Below are 21143 nucleotides of genomic sequence, written 5' to 3'. Positions count from 1 at the left end.
GAAAATACTATGGACAGAGGAGCCCGGTGGGCTACAGTCCATGGGGTGGCAAATAGTCAGACCCGATTTAGCAACTAAACAACAGCTAGAAGTTTAGTTCATGTCTGACCACACTCTCCAGGAATCCCCCTCTGGCTAAGCCAACAGCATCTCTCCAGTCTTCCTTTGCTGAACATGGTCCAGGTGAGACCTGAACGACTCGCACCCACCTCTTCAGCAGCTTTCCGCTTCTTCTCCCGCCTGGAAGTCTATCTCCCACACAAGCCAGGCACCTTGTGTAATTCTCTCCTGAACTCTCCAGGGCTTCCCATCAAGTTTAGATTTTTTTTTTTTTTGGACCATCTTTTAAAAGCCTTTCATTGAATTTGTTACAATATTGCTTCCGTTTTATGTTTTGATTTTTTGGCTATGAGGCATAGGGGATCTTAGCTCCCTAACTAGGGATGGAACCCTCACCCTCTGCCTTGGAAGGCAAAGCCTTAACCACAGGGCTGCCAGGGAAGTCCCTTCCCATCACATGTTTATAAAGGTCCCCATCGTGGCCTCAAAGCCCTGCGAGAGGTGCCCCTGAGCACTTTTCCACCTCCATCTCCTACCACTTCTTCCCCCCAGTTACACTGGCTGCCTCAGCATGCCTCTGAGCATTCCAAATAGAAAACCCAACAGGTGCCTCGGGGCCTTTGCACTTGCTCTGCCCTCTGTTTCACTGCTCTTTCCCAGATTTTTGCCCTCTGGTTCCTCCGACTCACTGGAGTCTCTGCTCAAATGTCATATCCTGAGACAGGACTTCCTTGACTGCTTCTCTGGGGCAGCCCCCACTTTTGTCACTCTTCATCTCTCTACCATGCTTTGATTCTCTTTCTAGTATTCATCAACCTGACATAACATCTACTTCCCTGGTTTTTGTCTGTCTCCCTGACTTGTTTGCTACCATATCCCCAGCACTCAGCATAGTAGAAACTCAAACACTTGTCAGATGAATGAATGAATGAACAAGTTAACATTGAAAAGATCTGGGGTCCTGTCATCCCATGTAGCATTAAATGAGGTTTCCCTGCATGCGTGCTAAGTCACTTCAGCCATGTCCGACTCTTTGTGACCCTATGAACTGTAGCCCACCAGGCTCCCCTGTCCATGGGATTCTCCCGGGAAGAATGCTAGAGTGGGTTGCCATGCCCTTCTCCAGGGATTTTCCCAACCCAGGGATCAAACTCACGGTCTTTTACATCTGCTTTGGCAAGCAGGGTTTTTTTACCACTAGCACCACTAGATTTCCCTGTGCCCTGATAATCGTATGCCTGTCCCAGCCCATTTAACCAGAAAGCTGATTAATTCTTGAAGTCCAGACACCATTCCAAGTTTGTTCTAGGCATGCTAGGCTTTCAGGACCCCATTCCTATGTGAGCGTGACCCCACTCAGCCCATGGAAGAGCTCTTGGAATCAGGACTGCCTGAGCATGTGTCTCACCCCTCAGCTGTGGAGCTCCTCAGGGCAGGAGCTGTTTTCCTTATTTCTACACCGCATGCCCAGGCTTCCCAGGTGTCTCAGATAGTAAAGAATTTTTGTCTGCAATGCAGGAGACCTGGGTTCAATCCCTGAGTCAGGAAGATCCCCTGGAGAAGGGAATGGCTACCCACTCCAGCATTCTTGCCTGGAGAATCCCATGGACAGAGGAGTTTTGTAGGCTACATCCCACGGGGTCGCAAAGAGTCAGACACGACTGAGTGACTAACACTTACTTGCTTATGCCCAAGCCAAGGTCTCTGTGCCCTGGCTGACCTGTACGCATCCTCCCACCCCAGCCTGAGCCTCGCAGGCACTTCAGCTGGACCACGTTATTTAACCTTCACTATCACCCTCATGGTGGAAACATTATCTCACGTGACACTTGAGGAAACTGAGGCTCTGAAGCTGAACCGACACGGTCACCGATCAGGCCGTGGCAGAGTCAGCCCCAAGCTGTACGATCGCCAAAGTGCTGCTTTCAGCTCCACCTCACTGGGCCCCGCCTGCCCCACCAGTGCAGACGGGAGCGGACCGAGGTTCAAAACCCAGGGCCAGTCACTCCTGAGCTAAGGGTTCCCAGGCAAGTTCTTGAGAGGTGACAATGATGCCCACCTCATGGGCTGCTATGAATATTACACATAGTCTTAGAACAGTTGCCTGGCACAGAACCAAGGGCTCAGCAGGCATAGATAATTACCAAGCGGGGCCTCCCTGGTGGCGGAGCGGCTAAGACTCCACGCTCCGAATACGGGAGGCCTGAGTTCAATCCCTGGTCAGGGAACTAGGCCCCACAAGCCATGACTAAGGATGCCATATGCTGCGATGAAGACCAAAGATCACCTGTCCCACAACTAAGACCCAGCATAGCCCAGGAAATAGATATTAGAATAAAAAAAAACTACTGAGAGGATACCAGGGATACCTTTAAGAGGCTCTTGGTGAAACCCCATAAACAGAAGCCTCCCCATGGCAGAAGTAGATCACACTCTCACGTCCTTAGGGACAAGGCACTTGAGCTGCTCAGAAGACAGTTTGGGAAGACGTCAGTGCTTTTGATCATCCCGAAAGCCCTAGGCCATGGGAACGCTTATCGCCCCCTTTAGCGCATGCAGAAACCAAGGCTCAGAAAACTTAGTTGGTTGCTCTGAACTGCACTGCCCAGGGGCACAGGGTCTGTTCACCAGCACACCAAGCGTGCACACATTTCACTTGCACGACCTTCCGTGGCCAGCCCATTCAGAGCCAGTTCTCATACTTGGGACCCGCTTCCTGTCACACCCTGGCACTCAGGGAGGGTAGAGCTCGTGTGCCCCCGAGGCCCACACCTGCAAGGCCTGTGGAATGACTTTCCAAGGTGGACCGGCCCTGTCCCCTCCCCCAAGGCCAGGCCTCAGGCCTCCTTCCCTCTTCTCCAGATCTCCTCCTGCTCACAGGAGACCTTATTGACCAGAGGTCAAACCAATCTCCTCACCCCCGGTCCCCGAGGGGTGCTGTCCTGCCCCGGAAGCCAGCCTCCCGTTAACGATTTTCCTCCTGGCCCACTGGGCAGAGGCGGCCAGGTGACCCAGGGTCAGCAGGGCTATCCGGGGGCTATTCCCAGGATGTGGGGACAATCCATCTTGGCCAGCTCCCACCATTTGAACTGCACTCTGTGGCCAGGTCAGTCCCGAGGGAGATCACCGGGTGACCTCTGACATGAAGTCAGAGTCCGTCCATTTGCAAAGGCGGGGAGCGCCCTGGGCTTCCTGGGTGGGACCTCGGGGGCTGCAGGTCTTTGCACGGGCCGGATCCTCATGGCTGAGTCCCTTTGCTGTCCACCCAAAATGATCACAGCACTGTCAATCAGAAACACCCCAACACAAAACAAGAGCCCTGGATAAAGCCTTGCATGTGTACTCAGTTGTGTCCGACTCTTTCGCAACCCCATGGACTGTAGCCCACTAGGCTCTTCTGTCCGTGGGATTCTCCAGGCAAGAATACTAGAGGGGGCTGCCATTTCCTCCTCCAGAGGATCTTCCCGACCCAGGGATTGAACCCAAGTCTCTTGCATTGCATGTGGACTCTTTACTGCTGCGCCACCTGGGTCTACAATACAAAATAAAAAGTTAAAAAAAAAAAGGCACCCAGTCCCCGCTGCCTGGCTGGCCCCTGCCCCCAGGTCCCTCCCCTGGAAGGCACCTTATCCTCTCCTCTGGCCTCAGGTTGGGTTATAGCCTCTGGGCACCACTGCAGTGCATTGCTCATTGTCCCCAGGGTCCAGTTTACCTGGTGCATCCCTGAATCTCCACCTTTGCACCTGGCAAATGTTTGCGGTATTACTGCGGCTAAGATGAGGGGGTCCTGGCAGCCAAAATCAGCCCACCACTTACTAACCAGATGAGCTAAGTGCCAAGAGAGGGTTTTTAAAGCCATCAATTGCTAAGCTCTCCTCTGTCCCAGGCGCTCTGCTAAGAAGACCTCAAGACATGGCCCCTCGTCAAACGTCTTCGGCTCCCATGGGGGAGGCACCCGCGCCAGTCCACCTCTCCGGGGTCTGCCTGTGGAGCTCAGGCAGAACAGGACCGCTCAGGAGCGTCCTCTGCCTCCCCTTTCCTGCTACTTGGCCTCACTGCCCAAGGGGGGCCCGTCTACCAGGCCTTCCTAGAGCAGTCAGAGCTGCTCTCTACCCGGCTAACACCTGTCCAGGTGCATAACCACCAGGGGTGCTGAAAGGCTGCAGTGTGACCGGAATCAAAAGGCCGCAGCTCTCACGAGGTGAGCAGGGCTGGGCCGACAGGGTGTCTCCTGGGGCAGAGCTCAGCGCCTTACAAGAGGCTCTCCTTCTCCCGCCCACCACATACCCGCTTTTTGGGTTGAGGCGGCTTTTCCCACAACAGGGTAGCCTGCGGTGGGGGTCCCCCTGAAGCCTGACCAAGACCACGATTGCCTCCTGGGGGCCCCCTCCCTCACCTGAGGGCTTGGGATCTGATGGGCATAGTCATGCCTGGACCCAGGAATTGCGCGGGGGCAGCAATGGCCCAGTGGGTTCAACTGTCCGACCCCCCGGTGGTCCCCTGGAACCTAGCATGGACACGGTGGTACTTGGTGGAACAGAGCTCGCTATCTCTGCCTGCAGTCTCACGGCGGGGGGCTCCCCTATTCCAGAATCCACCTAGCTCCCCACTATCCACAGCACAGCACCCACACGTAGCCCTTTACATACAGCCCCCACCCACCTTCCAAGCCTCCTCTCTTAGGCACCTTGGAGGGAAACTAACGCGGGTGAAAAGATGCTGGGGTGAGCCACCCCCCCCCCCCCCCCCCGCCAGGGCCAGCTTCCAGGTTTCAATCTCCCCAGTCCCTCATGGCTCTGAAGGCATGTTGGCAGGAATTTCCTATTTCTTCCTGGCCCCACCTCCCACCAACATCAGCCACATCTCCTACATACACACGTTACATCTGGACACCCACATCATACACGTTCAGCAAGGTAACTAACACTCACTGACCTCAAGTGTGACCTGGCTCCATCACAAATCGCCAACTCATTCAACTTCTTTAACCCTCAGTTTTCTCATCAGCAGAATGAGATTGCTTATAATTATTTATCTCAGAAAAACATTAGTAATCATAGGTACCTTTTTTCTTTTTCTTTTGTCTTATTGTCTAAACAGCCACAATTTATGGCGCATGTCCTCTGTGCTAAGAACAACTTTAAGTAAATTATCTCATGTTGTCCCCAGAGCGGCCCTATGAGTTGGTATGATCTTTATCCCCATTTCCCAGATTAGGAAACTGAGGCTGGCTCAGATAGGTTACATTGCACAGAATTGGTGCAAAAAAGGATCAAGATTTGGATCCAGCTCAGCTTAGGACATACGCTCCCCTCCTCTTCAGCCTGGCCTGCTTCATTCTCCCTTCTCTCTGTCACCCACCTCTCCCCCATTCAGGAAAGCAGTTGACTCTGGCCACAAGCCAGTGGGGCAGGGACTGAGGTGGAGGATTACACATGAAAGGACTGAAGGCCTTGAGCTCACCATCCTCCCTAAGAGAGGAGGATGGGCTCAGACTGCCCCCTCCCGCCCAGGTCCCCATTCCTGAGGCCTCACAAAACCCGTGCCCCTGTCTCCAGGCAGCCTGCCCAGAAAGGGAAGGTCTCCCCGGTCCCAGGAGAGGCAGCCCCCAGCCTTCCGGCCACATTCCACCACCGCCTGCCTCCTGCTCTAGGAGCAGCGGCGGGCCGGCCATGCCGAGGGCTTTCAGAGCTTCTCCGAATTCAGGACTCAACCCGGAGACCTGCACTCCCCTCCAGGAGTGGTCCCTGGTAGAGTCAGCACCCTCTCCAAGCTGAAAGGCAGCTCCCAAACTCTTCCTCGAGAGCAAGCCTGGCTTCCTGCCCAGGATCTGATGCCAGTCATAGAGCTCTGTGGACTATTATTGTCCTTGAGAGCGAAACTAATGCTGGCACCCACCTAGTGGGCTGGGCTAAGCACTTTGCAGGCCCCGCTTCCTCGCTGCTCACAGGACCTGAGCAGATCAGCGCGATCACCCTCCCCGTGATGCAGGGAGACACAGAGGCCAAGGGGTTTGCCCAAGGTGGACCAACGCGGATGCACCAAGACCAGGGCCTGTCTCTGGCTCCAGAGCCCGTCAGGTTCGCCAAGTGGCCACCCCTGGACAGGAAGGGGAGGAGAAAGGCCAGGCCACCCCTGAATCTGAGCTTGGCTCACTCAGACCCACGCCCCCACCCACCCTGCAGCTGCGGGCTCCTCCCCTCTCTGCCATCACACTCATCACATCCGTCCCAGTCAGGACAGAGTGACCCTCCAAAGGGTCCTTCCCCACCCCCAGCCTGTCCATTAAGCTCCCGGGGTTGTCAATGTATTGATTGGCAGGGCTGAGCATCACCACGGGAGGGGGGTGCTGCCACCCAAGGCGCTGACCGGGGGCGCCCCCTCCCCATACATCAGCCTCTCTGTACAGATCGTCAATACGGGTGCCGCAGCCAGTCAACCCTGGAGCCGGCTTGTGGGAGGGGGCGGGACTCCTACAGACCCATGCTCCCTTCTTTCCTCTCTTTCTCATTCCTTCCAGTCCCTTTTCCTGGAAGCCCTTGGGTGGGGAGAGTGGTCCTGCACATCAAAGAGGTAATAAATAAGCCCTTTATTCCGGCATTCAAGGCCCATCATGGCCTTTTACATCACCCCCATTCCTGAACTTGATGCACCAGCCACTCCAACCAGTGTGGAGTTCCCTGAGCACATCAGGATGTTCCCTGCTCCATACGGAAATGCTCCATGTGCCTGCAAAGGTTTTTCTGTGTGTGCACGCATGCACACACACACACACACACACACAGAGGCAGGCTCAGACTCTTCACCCAGCTTGCTCTTTTTTCAAGATGCAAATAGAACTCCTTCCTTGGCCAGATCATCCCTGTGCCCTGCGTTGAGTTTCACGGCCCTTCGTCACAACAGCCTCTGCACCCTGAGCCCCCTGCCCCTCTGCACAGATTTCGCTCAAGTCCCTGAGTGATGGGACAGGTCCTGAATACCCTGTGGCCCCCAGCTGGTACAGGGTTGAGGGGGTTCAGTCCAGGTGCCAGGCCCTCAGGGAAGCTGCTCCCCCCACCCCACTACTCACTGACCCGACATTAACACCAGAGTCAAATGCGTCACTGCAGCTCATAGTCACTGAACGCTGCAGCAGTGCTTCCCCCAAGGGACCACAATGCACCCCGACGGCAACCCCAAGGGGGAGCTCCCACCCGGAGGCTCATGTTAAAGATGAGCCACAGCGAAGCCAAGAATTCCCTCCATCATGCAGCTTCCCAGTGGCCGAGGGGGTGAGACCCAGGCAGGTTGAGTCCAGAGCCTGAGCTCCTATTCATCCCTGTGAGCCACAGCAGAGAATGCGCTGGGCCATAGAGCAGTGACAAAGTGTGAAGGGGTTCTGAGGCAGAGGTGGGATGGGGAGAGTGGTAGAAAGCCACTTTGCCCAAAGCACCTGCCATCTCTTCAGAGGGAACATTCAGGAAAAATGCTGAAGCCTTAGATATCTTCATCCCGCTCAAAACGCAGTCCAGGGTCAGCCATGATTGCTAATGAGAAACACCATAATTGAATGCCTACTGCATATCAGGTTCATGATATAGATTCAATTGCTGTTCCCAAGGAGTGGTATTACTATTCCTATTTCTCAACTGATGAGGAGATAAGAGATTCAGAGAGGTTAAAAATCTTTCCCAAGGGCACACAGCCTGTGAGTGATGCAATGAGGATAAAATTCAGACCCAAACCCAAGATCTGTGCTCAGACAAGAGGGGGCCTGACATCACCGATGCAAGGAGCAGGTCCTTCTAGCTTTCTCCAGCACTGTGCAGCATATAGTCCATCAGACAACGAGAATTACTCAGTTATTTACTGAGTGTAGCCACAGTGCTGGCTGCTCTATGTGCATTATCCTGTTCAGTCCTCCTCACCACAACCCTTAAGAAGTAGGTACCTCTCATGACTCCACTACACAGATGGGGAAACTGAGTCCGAAGGGTGGAAGGTTAAGACATTTGCTAAACTGCTGCTCAGCAGCACAGAGAGGATTCAAACCAAGATTTCTCCTGTGCCAAGGCCCATACAGTCAAGCTTCACAGAAGCTGCCCAGCTCACTTCACTGACACCCAGGTAGATAAACTGAGGCACAGTAAGGAGGTCACCCAGTGAGCCGGGGATGGAGCCAGGACTCCAATCCAGGCATCCTCAGCACGCTTCTGCTCTGCGGCCCATGCGGGCCTGTCTTTGGCCCCATCCTCAGCAAAGCAGTATTTTAAATGCACTTGAGGCCTTATGCCATTTGGATGTCAGAGCAAAGAAAAGCCAGCCACCTCCCAGCCACAATCAGCAAGTCTGCCCAAAGCCTGAGGGCCTGCGTACTCTTCGATGTTCCCGAACAAATCCCCATGCTCAGACCCAAGGTGCCGACAGCAGGCCGGCGGCTCTCCTCAGCCTCACCTGCAGGGCCCGAGGCGTTCCCCTCCCCTAAGTGCGTGACCACGGGTCCCTGTGAGTGAGGGGCAAGTGCAACCCAGCACAAGACAGGGAGCACACAGAAGTCCATCAGACAGCTCCTGCCCTCAGAAAAAAAGCAGTCAGCCCCTTCCTTCTCCCCAGTCACCAGGCGGTGGAGAGACGTGGGCAAGTGGGGCTTAGGCCACTCACAGGGGGCCGGAGGGAGTCCTCCCAGAGCAAAGTCTTGGCTCTGCACTCCCCCTGCTCCACATCCTTAGGAAGGAGGAACCGTTTTACTGGTTGTTTCATTCCCCTTTTATCCATGCAAAAGCTGAGACCCAGAGAGGTTAAGTAACTTGCCCAAGGTCACACAGCAAAGACGAGGCAGAGCGACTCTCTGAACCTGGCCGATGTGGAGCTTTGAAACTGCTGTTTCATAAGCCTGGGTCCCAGAGTGTCCAAGCTAGAGCTGAATCCCACTCTGCCTCGCTCTCCTGCCATGCAACTGAGGGCAGATGACTTCATGCCCCTGAGCCTCACTCCCTTCATCTGAGAATTCCTAATCCCAGGTGGCTCGTGAGGTGCTGTGAGAAACCCTCATTCACATAGCGAGTTCGCAGTATCTGGCGGGAGCTCCCGGTGAGGCTGCCAGCCTGACGTGGCTGCACCCTGGTTCCCACACCAAGACTGTCTCTGCTCCAGGATGCGATCAGGCCCAGCTGAGGGTAGAAAGTCTCCTCCCTGACCCACCCTCCTCCTTCTGGGGGCCCACTGCGCCCTCACAGTCGCCAGGGCAGGGAAAAGGCAACGCTGTGGCTCTGACATGCTACCCAGAGCTTGCTGGGCCCTGGCAGTGCCAACCACAGGAAGTTTTAAAAATCCACCTCCTTGCCTCAGAGCAGGGGACACTCCTGGGCTGCAGGAAGGCTGGCAGGGTGCCCCTCTCCCCTTCCACGCGGGGAAAGGGCTGTATCCACCAGCCCTGTGCCCCCTATAGAACTCCCACCTCTAGCTTGGAAATCCTTTCAGACCAGAACATTCCAGGACGATCAGGGCCTGAAGGCACCAGATCAGATGCCCTCAACCACAGACAGCCCCCAGGCCCCCACCAGCCTCTGACACCAACTACAGGGATCCTATCATGGAGATCCAGCCAGATCACCAGATCTCTCATTAAGGACCCCTAGCATGTCTCTGGAGACTCAGTGCCCCCATCAGAATTCCTTCTGATTCATTTCAGTATTTCTCGAAAAGTCTGCCTGGTGTGCTGGAAAGAATACAAGATCCTGATTTCAGAGACTTGAAGCTTAGCCGTGGCCTTGAACAAACCGCTTCTCCACTCTGGGCCTCAGTTTCTCCATCTGGGAGATGGGAATATCATCCTCACCTTCTTCAGTCTCCCTTGTCGCATGGTAGCAAGAATGAAACAAACTTCCTGATGCAAGAGCCACTTGGAAATTCTTATAAGCAAAACTTGCTCAACAAAGGCAGATCACTTCTCCCCAGCCTTGGTTTCCCCCTCTGTCAGACAGGAGGCCACTCCCTGCCTCTCAACACTTCACATCATGGAAAGGAGGGCATTGAAGGAACTCCTGTTAATCTGGTACACTCCCTCTCTAGACCAGGGGCTCCATGAGGCCAGGAAGCGACTAGCCTTGTTCCAGGGCCAGCAAGAACCAGGCTTGCAGCCAACATGTGAGGAAGGAATACCTGACTGGTCAGACGAACGGATGCATGAGGCTGCTTCTTGAGAAATTAAAAGTGCAACCCAATAGGACTGCTTTCCATTCTCTTGAAGTCCCAGAGGACTCTGTCTCTGGCTTCGCCATCCCAGTGAACTGGAAGAAAGCTTCTAACAACCTCACTGAGGAGGCCAGGTGTAGGGGTGGTCAGGCCAAGGCCTGGAAGGACACTCCCAGACTTGAACAAGCGTGGGGACGGAGGAAGCAGCGCTGTGGGAGGCAGGACCGGGGGCTCCGGCCTCCCGGCTGGCCCGTCTGGGGAAGGCCAGGACCTAGCCGAGCCTGGCGGCAGGAACAATGTCAGGCAGGTGCCGGCCGAGCTGCGTGAAAGGCCCGGCCCGGTGTCATTGTCAGCGCTCAGCCAAGTGCAGAAAAGCAATTTACTGGTCACGCCGCTTGCTCCCCTTGGAAATTTTTAAAATTCTTCCGATTTGAGCTATCCGCAGTGTCCCAAGTCGTGTGGAGAAAGGATTTTATTAAATTCCCAGCTTCTCGCTCCTGGGGGTTGCCGGTGGGGGAGGGCGGGGCTCACCACAGTGCGGGCTGGGGGCAGTGTCTGGCATTGACTGTGCTCAAGGAAATGTGGCTGGGGGCAGGGGGCCCGCTGGGGGCTTGGTGGCTAATAGATGGGAAGAGGGAGGAGCCCAGAAACTCCACTGCTAGGACTGGACCAGTTCTCCAAAACACTAGGCCTGGGGAGGGAATGGCGTTAGGTATATAGAGCTTCCGACAGAGACATGTGCCCTCCTGGGTGATGAGAATTCACAAACCTCTTCCACACCTTATCATATGCCACTTCATCCTCAGGGCCACCCACGATGAAACTAAGTCTCACAAAGGTCCATGCATAGGGAAAGATGGACCTGGGGCTCAGGCCCGTCCCCAGGACGGCAGAGTCCTGAGCCTTCCCACCGTGCGGGGAGCCTCACTGGGTCCTGCTCACCAAGGGTACACTCGCAGCCACCCTCCAAATGCCCACTGTCCAGGAAATAGCTGCTCTCTCAGTGGTGGCCCAACACTGCAGCGGGGAGCAGACTCCAGACTCCTGTGGACTCCTGTGGGGGCCCAGCCCTCATCTCCACCTCTAAGACCACTCCACCTTAGCCCCAGAGCATAAAGGAGGACTTGCACCTGCCAACCTCGTCTGTAACTCCCTAGGGTAGTGTTGCTTTATCTTTCAGCCATCACGGGTGCTTTCAAAAATCCGTGAGGAGGTGAGAACACTCTCACAGACACTGCATATTTGGGCACCATGTTGAACACTGTTTCAAACCCCTTCCCCATAATCCCATCCTTAGACATCCCAAGGGTACATGGACCGTGAGTTAAAAACATCAGTCAGACCTAAGGCAGTTTAGAAGGGGAAAGACTGCAAAGGGGAGAGGTGGGGGCAGCGAGGGGAGGGGAGGGGAGGGAGGCTCCCTCACCTGCTTGAAGACCTCACCCAAACAGACCACCTCAGCTTCTTCCCCCCAAAGGCGGGCTCTAGCTCTAGCCAGGACGTGAAGGTGGGATGCAGAGTCCAGCTTCCCTCCCTCACATTCTCCCAGCGAACACGAAGACCACAGAGCATCCCCTCCTGGACCCCGCTTCAAGGACCAAGAGGCAGCAGACAACAGGAGGCTTGGGCAACAAGGTCTGAAACCATCTCTCTCTACTTCAGGCCCATTTCATTGTCCCCGCCCCCAGGCTCAGGGCACTGGGGAAGAGCTCCCACCCAGGTCGGACAAGCAGTTCCCTCGAGTGACCCCGGGGCTTGCCCTCTGCCTGGGGACTCAGCTGCAAACCAGGCAGGCCATGCCAGGCACTGGCCTCTCTCTCTGACACCAGCCATTCCTCACCCCGCCCCCGCCACCACATAGGGTCACATCTGCTTGGCAAACAGCCAGCCTTAAGTTACTGACTCCAGTTGTATTGATTCAAAGAGTCACCAGGGACCCCAGCCTGGCCAACAGAAGGAAAGAACCCATCAGTCTGTCCATCCACGCTTCCTGCCCCCGGGTCCCAACTAGCTGCCCGCAGCTAGCTCAAAGTCCATCGTGACGGTAACAATTCTCTCCTCGGAGTGGGAGGGGAGCCAAGCAGGCCCTTCACCACAGCCACTGCCACCGCCCTCTGCAAGAGGGCCCGTCCCCTCTCACCTGGGAGAACCTCCGCGTTCCCCGCTCGGGGCTCCCCGGCACCTCAAGGATCCAGAAATCCATGGCTTAAGCATGCTCTCTAACCCTAGGAGGACACCTGCCTTCAGCCAGAGGGGAAAGGGGCAGACAATCTCTTCTGGCCTCAGTCCAGCTCCTCCAAGGGCCCCTCCCTCAGAGCTCTAGGTGGGTGGGGGGCTAGGGCAGCTGGCACTTCCTAGTCCCTTTTCCTCCGCACACCCCCACCCCAAGCTGAGGCAGCCTGGTCTGGTTCTAATCGGCGCTGAAGTCGGCTCCCCAGTCCCTCTTCTCTTTCCCTCCCGCGTCCCGCCCCCCCCCCCCCCCACCTCAACCCTCTTCCTTCATTTCCACGGCTTTGGAAGCACCAGCGTTCCAACTGTCTGCGTGCCAAGACCTTCCCGAGTCTGAAAGCTGCTGAAGTAACAGATCAGATTTTAGCAAGTGCTTTCCAGGCTGAGCGCCAAGCCCTCTTCTGATTCAGGAGAGTGAGTGAGCGGGGAGCGAGGCGGGGACGCAGCCAAGGGCTGCACCACCGTGGGCGAGGGTGTGCGAAGCGCGGCCCGTTTCGGAGCCGCCTCGCAGGCAAGGGGCCCTCGGCTCCTGTGCCCCGCTCTGCGCCCTCTCAGCCGTCTCCCCTCCTAGTTCCACATCTCTCTCTCTCTCTCTCAATGCTGCAACGCCTTTGAAACCACAGAGTAATTTACAACTGAAGCTTTCTCCCTGGACTCGGAATCTACTCGCTTGAAAGGAGCCTTTTTGTTTGGAAGAGCAAGCGGAGATGGTGAAGGGACGGTTGGCAGAGAAAATCCCTCCGTCCTAACTCTTCACCGGGGCCGAGGGGCTCGGAGCCCGGCACATTGTGGCGGCTGAGCCCTCCGGCTCCGAGGGTCTCCTCCCAGCCGAAGCGGACTGGGGCCGCGCCAGCCTGGGTCCAGCAACAGAGCCCCTCGGCCTTGGCCGGTTCCCCGCCCGCGCCGGGCGCACGCGGAGCCGCCCTTCGGCGCCCTGGGAACAGGTGCACCGTTCCACGCCCAGGAGGGGTGGGGCCCAGGGAGGGGGCGGCCCGGGGGAAGGGGGCCGACACGTACCGAGAGGCAGGGGCAGGTGGGTGCGGGGGGGAGGCCAGAGCCAGAGCCCACGTACCTGTACTTGGAAGCACAGCAGCAGGAAGTGTAAACACCTGCGGGGGAGAGAGAGGGAGAGGAGGTCACTGGGGCTGGAGGGAGGGAAACGCGCGCGCAGACAGGCAGATACGCAGCCGCCAAGTCAGAAGAACGGCGGGGCGGGCCGAGCCGCAGGCGCACGGACGGACGTCCGGGCCGGGCGGGCAGCCCCGCGCTGGGCGCTTACAGGCAAGTGCAGGCGGAGGGCGCTGAATACATCGCTGGGCGGGGGGGAGGCGGCGGCTCCTAGCCCAGCCTGCACATGTCCCCTTCGCGCGGCCGGGACCGGGCGCCTCCGCCGCCGCCGCCGCCGCCGCCGCCGCTGCTGCTGCTCCCCCCTCGCCGGCTGCTGCTGCTGCAGACTCTGCTGCTCCGGGGCGCTCCGCGGCGCGCCCTGCGGCATCAGCGCCCCGCGCGGCTCCTCCCGAGCGCTGCGCCCTCCGGGCCGGCGCGGGGGCTGCGAGGCGGCCGCCGCTGGGCAGGAGGCACCCGCCGGTGCGAGGAACCTGGCTCTCTGCCGGCCGGCCGGCCGTCCGGGCGTCCGCGGAAGGCTGGCTGCCGGACTCACTCCGGGGGCAGCATGCGCCGAGGGTCTGGAAGCCGGGGCGCACTCTCCAGGCGGGGCGTGGGGCTGCGCCAGGCCAGGGGTCAGCGCTCCGGGGCCGGGGCGCGCGGCGGCAGCACGAACGCGTCACGGCCGCTCCGTCTGGGCGCCCGCCGGCTCATGTCTCCTCCTCCGCGTCTCTCCGGCCGTGCGCATCGCCGCCTCCCACCACTGGCGGCGGCCGGGGCGTTTTCTACGCGCGGGCGGCGAGGGGGCGGGGGGCCGGGGGCGGGCCCGGGCCCGAGCCGGCACAATGAGGATGCGGGGCCCGGGGGCTCCCCCCTCGGGGCGCGGCCGGACGGGCGCTCAGCTCGCTTGGGTGCGCCGCGCCCACATCAAAGGCGGCCCTGCCGGCTTGCCGGCCTGCCGCGGCCTCTCCACTGCCGCCTCCTCTTCTCCTGGCTCTCCGGCTTGGAGGGAGGCGCTCAGACTCTCGGCGACGGGACCAGCAGCTCCGAAGGGGCAGAGCCCGCGAGGCTGGAGCTGATGAGCGCTGGGAGCCGTCGAAATTCTGCGCCTGGGCGCAATGACCCGCGCCACGGCGCAAAGGCTGCCAGAACTGAACCGGCTGCGGTCTCCAAGAACGCAGTTAGGTGTAGAATGTCCTTCCTCACCCACATTCGTCCCCGCACTCACACCCACCAGCGCCTGAGTGGGGAGCAGGAGAGGGCGGGTCGGGCCCAACCCTCGGGGCGGCTCCACGTGAGGGGGGTCGCTTTTACCCACCCTGTGAATCCACAGAGGATCGTGGCGTATCCCATATCCCTCTGGGAAGGCTAGCCACCCTAAGTGAACCCCTTTCTAATCTCCGTCTCTGCCGTTGAAAGGGAGGGGGCATTGAGGGTTTCTCTTACGCCCCCCACCCACCCCCTTCCAGGGCTCCGGGGTTGGTTCCCAGCTGGGCTCTGATGGGCAAGTCACCTTTGGAAACGCACGGCTGCCACCTAGCGTCCCCAAGGCTTCACTGCAGCCCAGCCCGGGCAGGCTATACAGGCCCGGGAGGAGCCAGCAGGACTCTGGTCAGCGACCACTCCAGGCCCTCTTCTGGCCTCCAGGATGAGATTTGCTATTTTTTGCATACTAAGCAGTTTGACTCTTTTAACCAGGTCCCTTCTGAGAGCATCTCTGCTCACCCTTTCTGCTTTCTCAGAGGCACCACTCCTGTCCTTCCCACCAACCTCAGAATGTAGGTGTTCTTATCACATGTAAGTGCCGCACACTGTCTGAACCTCCAGACAGCCAGGCTCTACTTAAGTTATAGGAGGAGAGAAACTGAATAAGCTCAAAAAGCAAAATTCAGGAATCCAGACTATTTGGTTAAAAATTTCCTTGTGTCATCGATGATGTGCCATGACTGGTGGTTTTCTATGTTCACTGTGGTTTTCACTTATAGTGAAGCTGAGGTGTGCTTGTGCTTAATCACTCAGGCATGTCCTGCTCTTTGCAACCCCGTGGACTGTAGCCTGCCAAGCTCCTGTCCATGGGATTCTCCAGGCAAGAGTGCTGGAGTGGGCTGCCATAGGTGCTGTCCAAAAGCAATACTTCCTATATAAATATCAGCAGTTGTATCGGGCCTCCCTGCCTCCCTGCGGGCGGCTGTAAGCTCCCTTTCAAGGCTGAGGCTATCTTTAAGATACTCTGTGTCTTCCTATGTTTATTGTTGGCTGCGTGGGTCTTTGCTGCTCAGGCTTTCTCTGGCTGCAGCATACAGGGGCTACTCGAGCTGAGGTGTGCGGGCTCCTCACTGCAGTAGCTTCTCTTGGTGCGGAGCTCAGGCTCCAGGCACACAGGCTCAGCAGTCGCAGCTCCCCAGCTCTAGAGCACAGGCTGAGTCGTTGTGGCACAAGGGCTTAATTGCTCCAAAACATGTGGAATCTTCCCAGACCAGGGATCAAACCCGTGTCTCCTTCACTGGCAGGCGGATTCTTTACCACTGAACCACCAGGGAAGCCCAAAGCTGAGGCTATTCTTAAACAGACTCTGTTTCGGCACTGAAGACAAGTGCAGAAAACCTTTTCAAAGCCAGATGCTGAGTGATGCAGAAAGTTCTTGTTTGAAGCACTGGGCTGAATTTACTTAGACATTCTCATTGCTAGAGCTCGTAAATCCCAAGATAGCATGCAATGACCAACCCAAAAGAGATGGACAGAAATGCTCCCGTTGGGTCCTGTGACTTCACCGTGTGCTTGCTCTTTAAGACCTCTGACAGACCAGTCAGGAGGTGGTTTGGGCCTACTGCCTGCTGAAGTGGGGTGTTTGAAGCATCTCCTGGCTAAGAATCAATACTTCCAGTTTCCTATACTATTACTATTTTCTATTACTTTTGAATGAAAAAAAATGAGTACATCATTACTCATATTCTAAAATACTTGCAGTTTTTTTTAAGGCTCAGATAGTGTCTGTTGATTTTACAAAGTTGTCACCCAAATAGGACTGGGCTTCCCTTGTAGCTCAGTCAGTAAAGAATCTGCCTGCAGTGCAGGAGACCTGGGTTTGATCCCTGGGTTGGGAAGATCCCTTGGAGAAGGAAATGGAAACCCACTCCAGTGTGTCCTTACCTGGAAAATCTCATGGACAGAGGAGCCTGGTGGGCTGCAGTCCATGGGGTCGCAAAGAGTCAGGCACGACTAAGCAACTAACACTTACTTACAAACAGGATTGACTTTAAGAGACGTTCTGAGTAAGAGTGTAAACTCAAAGAGTTAGAGGTCCTGGCTTTGAATACTGCCTCCAACACTTACTTATAAATTCCTGCAGGCTTCCTCATCTACAAGCCACATCTTCCACATCTAAGAACAGCAACAAGTGTTGAGTTGCTGTGAGTTACCAAATGAGATCATTTGGTCTGGCTCACAATGAAGGTTTCAAAGGTTTTAGTTATTATTTAATAATCCTGATCAGGGTTTTCAGGTTACTCTCTCATTATGTTTTTGTTCACGAAGCCGGAAAGCAGGATCATTCTCAATTTACTGAAAAGAATTTTTCTACTCCAAATCAAATTTTTACACATTCTTCCCTTTCCCCATCATTCACACCTTCAAACCTATTGATTTACCATACAAATGAATCTTAAATGAGCTTTTTCTTTTCAAATTTGACATATTCATGTAGCAATATGGGTCTCTAGTTTGGTAGTCACTTCTCTCCAGTTTTTTCAATCACCGTTTATTGCATCAGGCCCTGGGAGAAGGCCTTTGCTTTAAAAAGCACTTCACTTCTACTAAGACAAGCAATAAGCAAATAAGCCAAGAGATAAATTCAAGCTTAACAGCATTTTGAAGGAAAACGATGGAATAGAGAGCATCAATTGGCAATACTTAGGCTAGGACCCAAAGGTAGGAAAGCCAGCCATACATAGTATTCCAAGGAAAAGATATCAATTGCCTCCAAGTGGGAAAAGGATGAGTGTGAGTTAGCATGATTTCAATGAGCCCAGGCTCTTGCATTCCCCATATATAGAAAAGTGCTAAATTCCATGAGCTATCTGGTTTTAATTCACAGAAACACTTTTGACGTTCAGACTACCTGCTCTTTGTTGCAAATTTCTGTATAACCCGACTCCTCCACCCACCTCCTCAGAACAGTTCTCAGTCACTTGAGAGCTGTCTCCCAGGCTTGAAGTCATTCCCACCGAATGTAACAGCTCTCAACTTTTAGGCTGTGGCTTTAAGTCGACAAGCCGTCAAAAGGCCTTTTAAGGCACTATTTATGTACAACTTTTAAATGCTTGGAGTTCAACAAATGTTTATACTTCTGTAAACACCTTTCTTGAGCAATCTCCCCACACCCATCCCTAGTCTCAAGTTGCCATTTATCTGCTGGCACTGGATTCCAGTTTCACATAAACGCATCCACATACAGTACCTGCTCTTCTGTGTCTGACTTCTTTTGCTCAGCATGTTTGAGATTCATCCTCACTCCTGTCTTTCTTTGGCTTCACCACGCAGCTTGTGGCATCCCAGTTCCCTGACCAGTCATCAAACCCGTGCCCTCTGCATTGGAAAGTAGAGTCTTAACCTCTGAACTGCCTGGCTAGTCCCATCTGGTTGCTGTTATCAGTATTGTTCCTTTTTACTGCCAACTAGTACTCAGTGGCTTCCCCAGTGGCTCAGAAGGTCAAGAATCTGCCTGCAATGGGGGAGACCAGGGTTCAATCCCTGGGTCATAAGATCCCCTGGAGAAGAAAATGGCAACCCACTCCAGTATTCTTGCAATGGAGAATTCCATGGACAGAGGAGCCTGACAGGCTACAGTCCATAAAGTTGCAAAGAGCTGGACACAACCAAGTGACACTTTCACTTTCAGTACTCAATGTGGATATATGCATGTGTTTGGCAATTTAACAAAGGCTTGGTAAGTAAGGGCCAAAGTCCAGTCTGTTTTTAAAAAGCTTAATGCAGCATGGATACATTGTAATGGTGTGACGGGACAGTGGCCTTAAGGAGGCCAATGAAAAAGCTGTTACTAGTTCAGCTAGTTATGGTAGCTGAGACCAGGTGGCTGTGTGCTAGTTTGGTGTTGGGGAGTTGGACACACAACAGTCAAATTCCCAGCTCTAGGCTAGCAAGTTTGCAATTTTCTGAGCAGATCTCATTGGCAAAACTTCGCTGGTTGTCTCAAGGGTAGTTGAGATGTATGCAGACTGCTTGACCAATGGAAAGGAACCCCTGGACGGCAGTTAAGTGTTCTTTCTGCCTGCTGATTAATCCTAAGCACCTAGATGCTTTGGGACAGAGTATCTAAATGTTTAGATTCTTTCTACCTCATTTTCAAGTGAAAGTACACTCATAACACTGCAACCTGACATTCCTGTTCCACCTTTCCAAACCTAAGAATCACAAAATTCAGGGAGTCTATAGAACACATTTTGGAGACAAAGATGAGAGAACCTTCAGCATAAGAAAATAGGACAAACACAGCCTCAAGTTTTCAAGAGGATCAAGTAGCTCAGTGAGAAAAGTAGACCCTTAGCACAGATGCAGCTGTAAAATTTTCTCTACATCAGCTCTTGGAACTTTCACAGCATTAAAATGGGATGTCTACTGCCAAGTTCATGAGTCAGGGAGCAACTGGTTCTTTTGTTAAAATCTGGCTAAAAGGTAGCCTTGGACTTTCTGCAGTAACTTTAACCCTGTATCTCCACAGCCCAGACCACTAACCTTTAATTTTGTGACCCATAACCTTCTCTTAGATAATTTCAAACAAAAACAGCCCTATCCTGACAATGTATACACAATCCCCTCCCTATTAACTAAATAGCTTTTACAAGTTTTACACAGGACTATAAACCTCATTTTATTATCATATGCATGATCCAGTAATTTGGACAGCTCTCGAATAACGTCCCTTATTAACCTGTTTTGTCCTCTGGTTCAAGTTGAAGGTAACTCTACTGTAGAGTTCTCACCCATGACCTAAAGATATCAAAACGAAAAGGTATCAGAAAGAGAAGCTTCCTGCTGACAAGTGTTATCTTTGCCCTCCTAGTACTCAAAAATGTTCCTGTTTTTGCAAAGGGTCTTATCTGATCATCCAGGTTAATTAAGTCTGTTAAACAGTATTAATGAGCCATCAACTCCCACCCAGGCTGTGATCTCTAAATGCCACTTTTAACATAAGGAACCAAAGCTCTGTGGAAGAAATGGATCAGTAAAGGTCTGAGATAAAGAAAATGTATTCAAAGCTGAATTTAGTAGACATCATTAAAATCTATAAACACTAGAGAGGGTGAGAAGAGAGAATTTAAAAAAAAGAATGAAATAATGCCATTTGCACCAACATGGATCCAACTACAGATTACCATACTAAGTCAGAAAGAGAAAGACAAATGCATGTGGAATCTAAAATATAGCACCAATGAACCTATCTGTTAAACAGAAACAGAACAGACTTGTGGTTGCCAAATGGAAGGCAGGCAGGGGAGGGATGGACTAGGAATTTGGTGCTAGAAAATGCAAAATATTATACATAGAATGTATAAACAACAAGGTCCTATATTCAATATATTCCTGGGATTAATCATAATGGAAAACATTTTTAAAAAGAATTGTCTATATGTGTATAAATGGAATCATTCTGCTGTACAGACACAACATTCTAAATCAACTATACTTCAACAAAAAATTTTTATAGTTTTGAAAAAATACTCTTAAGTTACAAAAAATTTGAATTCAGAATACTTGTTACTTTCAGGTATGCTGACATCAACCATCATTCTCAAAATTGGTAAATGAAAACATTAAATGTTTTTCAAAATTAGGTAGAGGCAGTACAGTAGAGATTTAAAAGTAAAAAAATAAGTTGCTTTCTATAGTAGGTTGCATGTACTCAGCTGTGTCTGACTCTGCGACCCCATGGACAAAGAAGCCCACCAAACTCTTCTGTCCATGGGATTTCCCTTAACTATACTTATTTTTAGCATTTATACCAATATTGATTTATGACCAATCTCACTGAGTAGTTTATACAGAACAAAGGGAAGTCAGTGTCTTTAAAAGAGGATTTCTAAGCCTGGGAGTAGTAGTTTAATTTCCAGATTACTATCATGTTTAATTGGCTGGTATCTAATAGCTAACACTATCAGCGACTTCTGAGGCACAGGGATTCTTTAATTCCTGTCCTTTCAAAAAAAAGCAGCCCTCTAGATCTGATTAGCTGTATTTAATAAGCTAACAATCAGTAAGGCCAATTGGAAGTTGTTTTAGATTTCCTGCCACACAGAAGTGCCCATCAGGTAAACCAAACGTTTAACTTCTACACAACACAACTCAATAAAAATTTCAGACATTACTATCAGCAAGCATACTTCTACTTCTGAACTAGTAAGTAACTAATGCTAGTAATTACCCAACACTCATATCACAAACTAATAAAAAAAACACTACCTAGGGAAGGAATGACTCAATTTTACTGCAGTTGCATTATTTGAACACCAGCAATTTTTCAATATAGGATGGCTAAGTGATTTGGGACTCTACTATCAATT

The 21143-nt window shown here is 53.3% G+C and overlaps 1 protein-coding gene across 1 annotated transcript in view; it reads right to left on the bottom strand.

The window, feature by feature from the left end:
• FGF18 (fibroblast growth factor 18) overlaps nt 1–13869 on the bottom strand; it is a 35437-nt gene extending 21568 nt beyond the window's left edge. Inside the window, exons 1-2 of the mRNA XM_061129319.1 lie at nt 13742–13869; nt 13535–13571 (exon numbers count right to left, since the gene is read on the bottom strand). Coding sequence (XP_060985302.1) covers nt 13535–13571; nt 13742–13773 — 69 coding nt within the window. The 5' untranslated portion in view covers nt 13774–13869. The remainder of the gene's footprint in view (nt 1–13534; nt 13572–13741) is intronic.
• Between the last annotated feature and the right edge of the window lie 7274 nt (nt 13870–21143).

The sequence above is a fragment of the Dama dama genome, chromosome 25 (genome assembly GCF_033118175.1).
Source record: "Dama dama isolate Ldn47 chromosome 25, ASM3311817v1, whole genome shotgun sequence".
NCBI classification, from domain to species: Eukaryota; Metazoa; Chordata; class Mammalia; order Artiodactyla; family Cervidae; genus Dama; species Dama dama.
The sequence above is the reverse complement of the archived record's forward strand: the minus strand, read 5'-3'. Positions and strand labels throughout refer to the sequence as shown.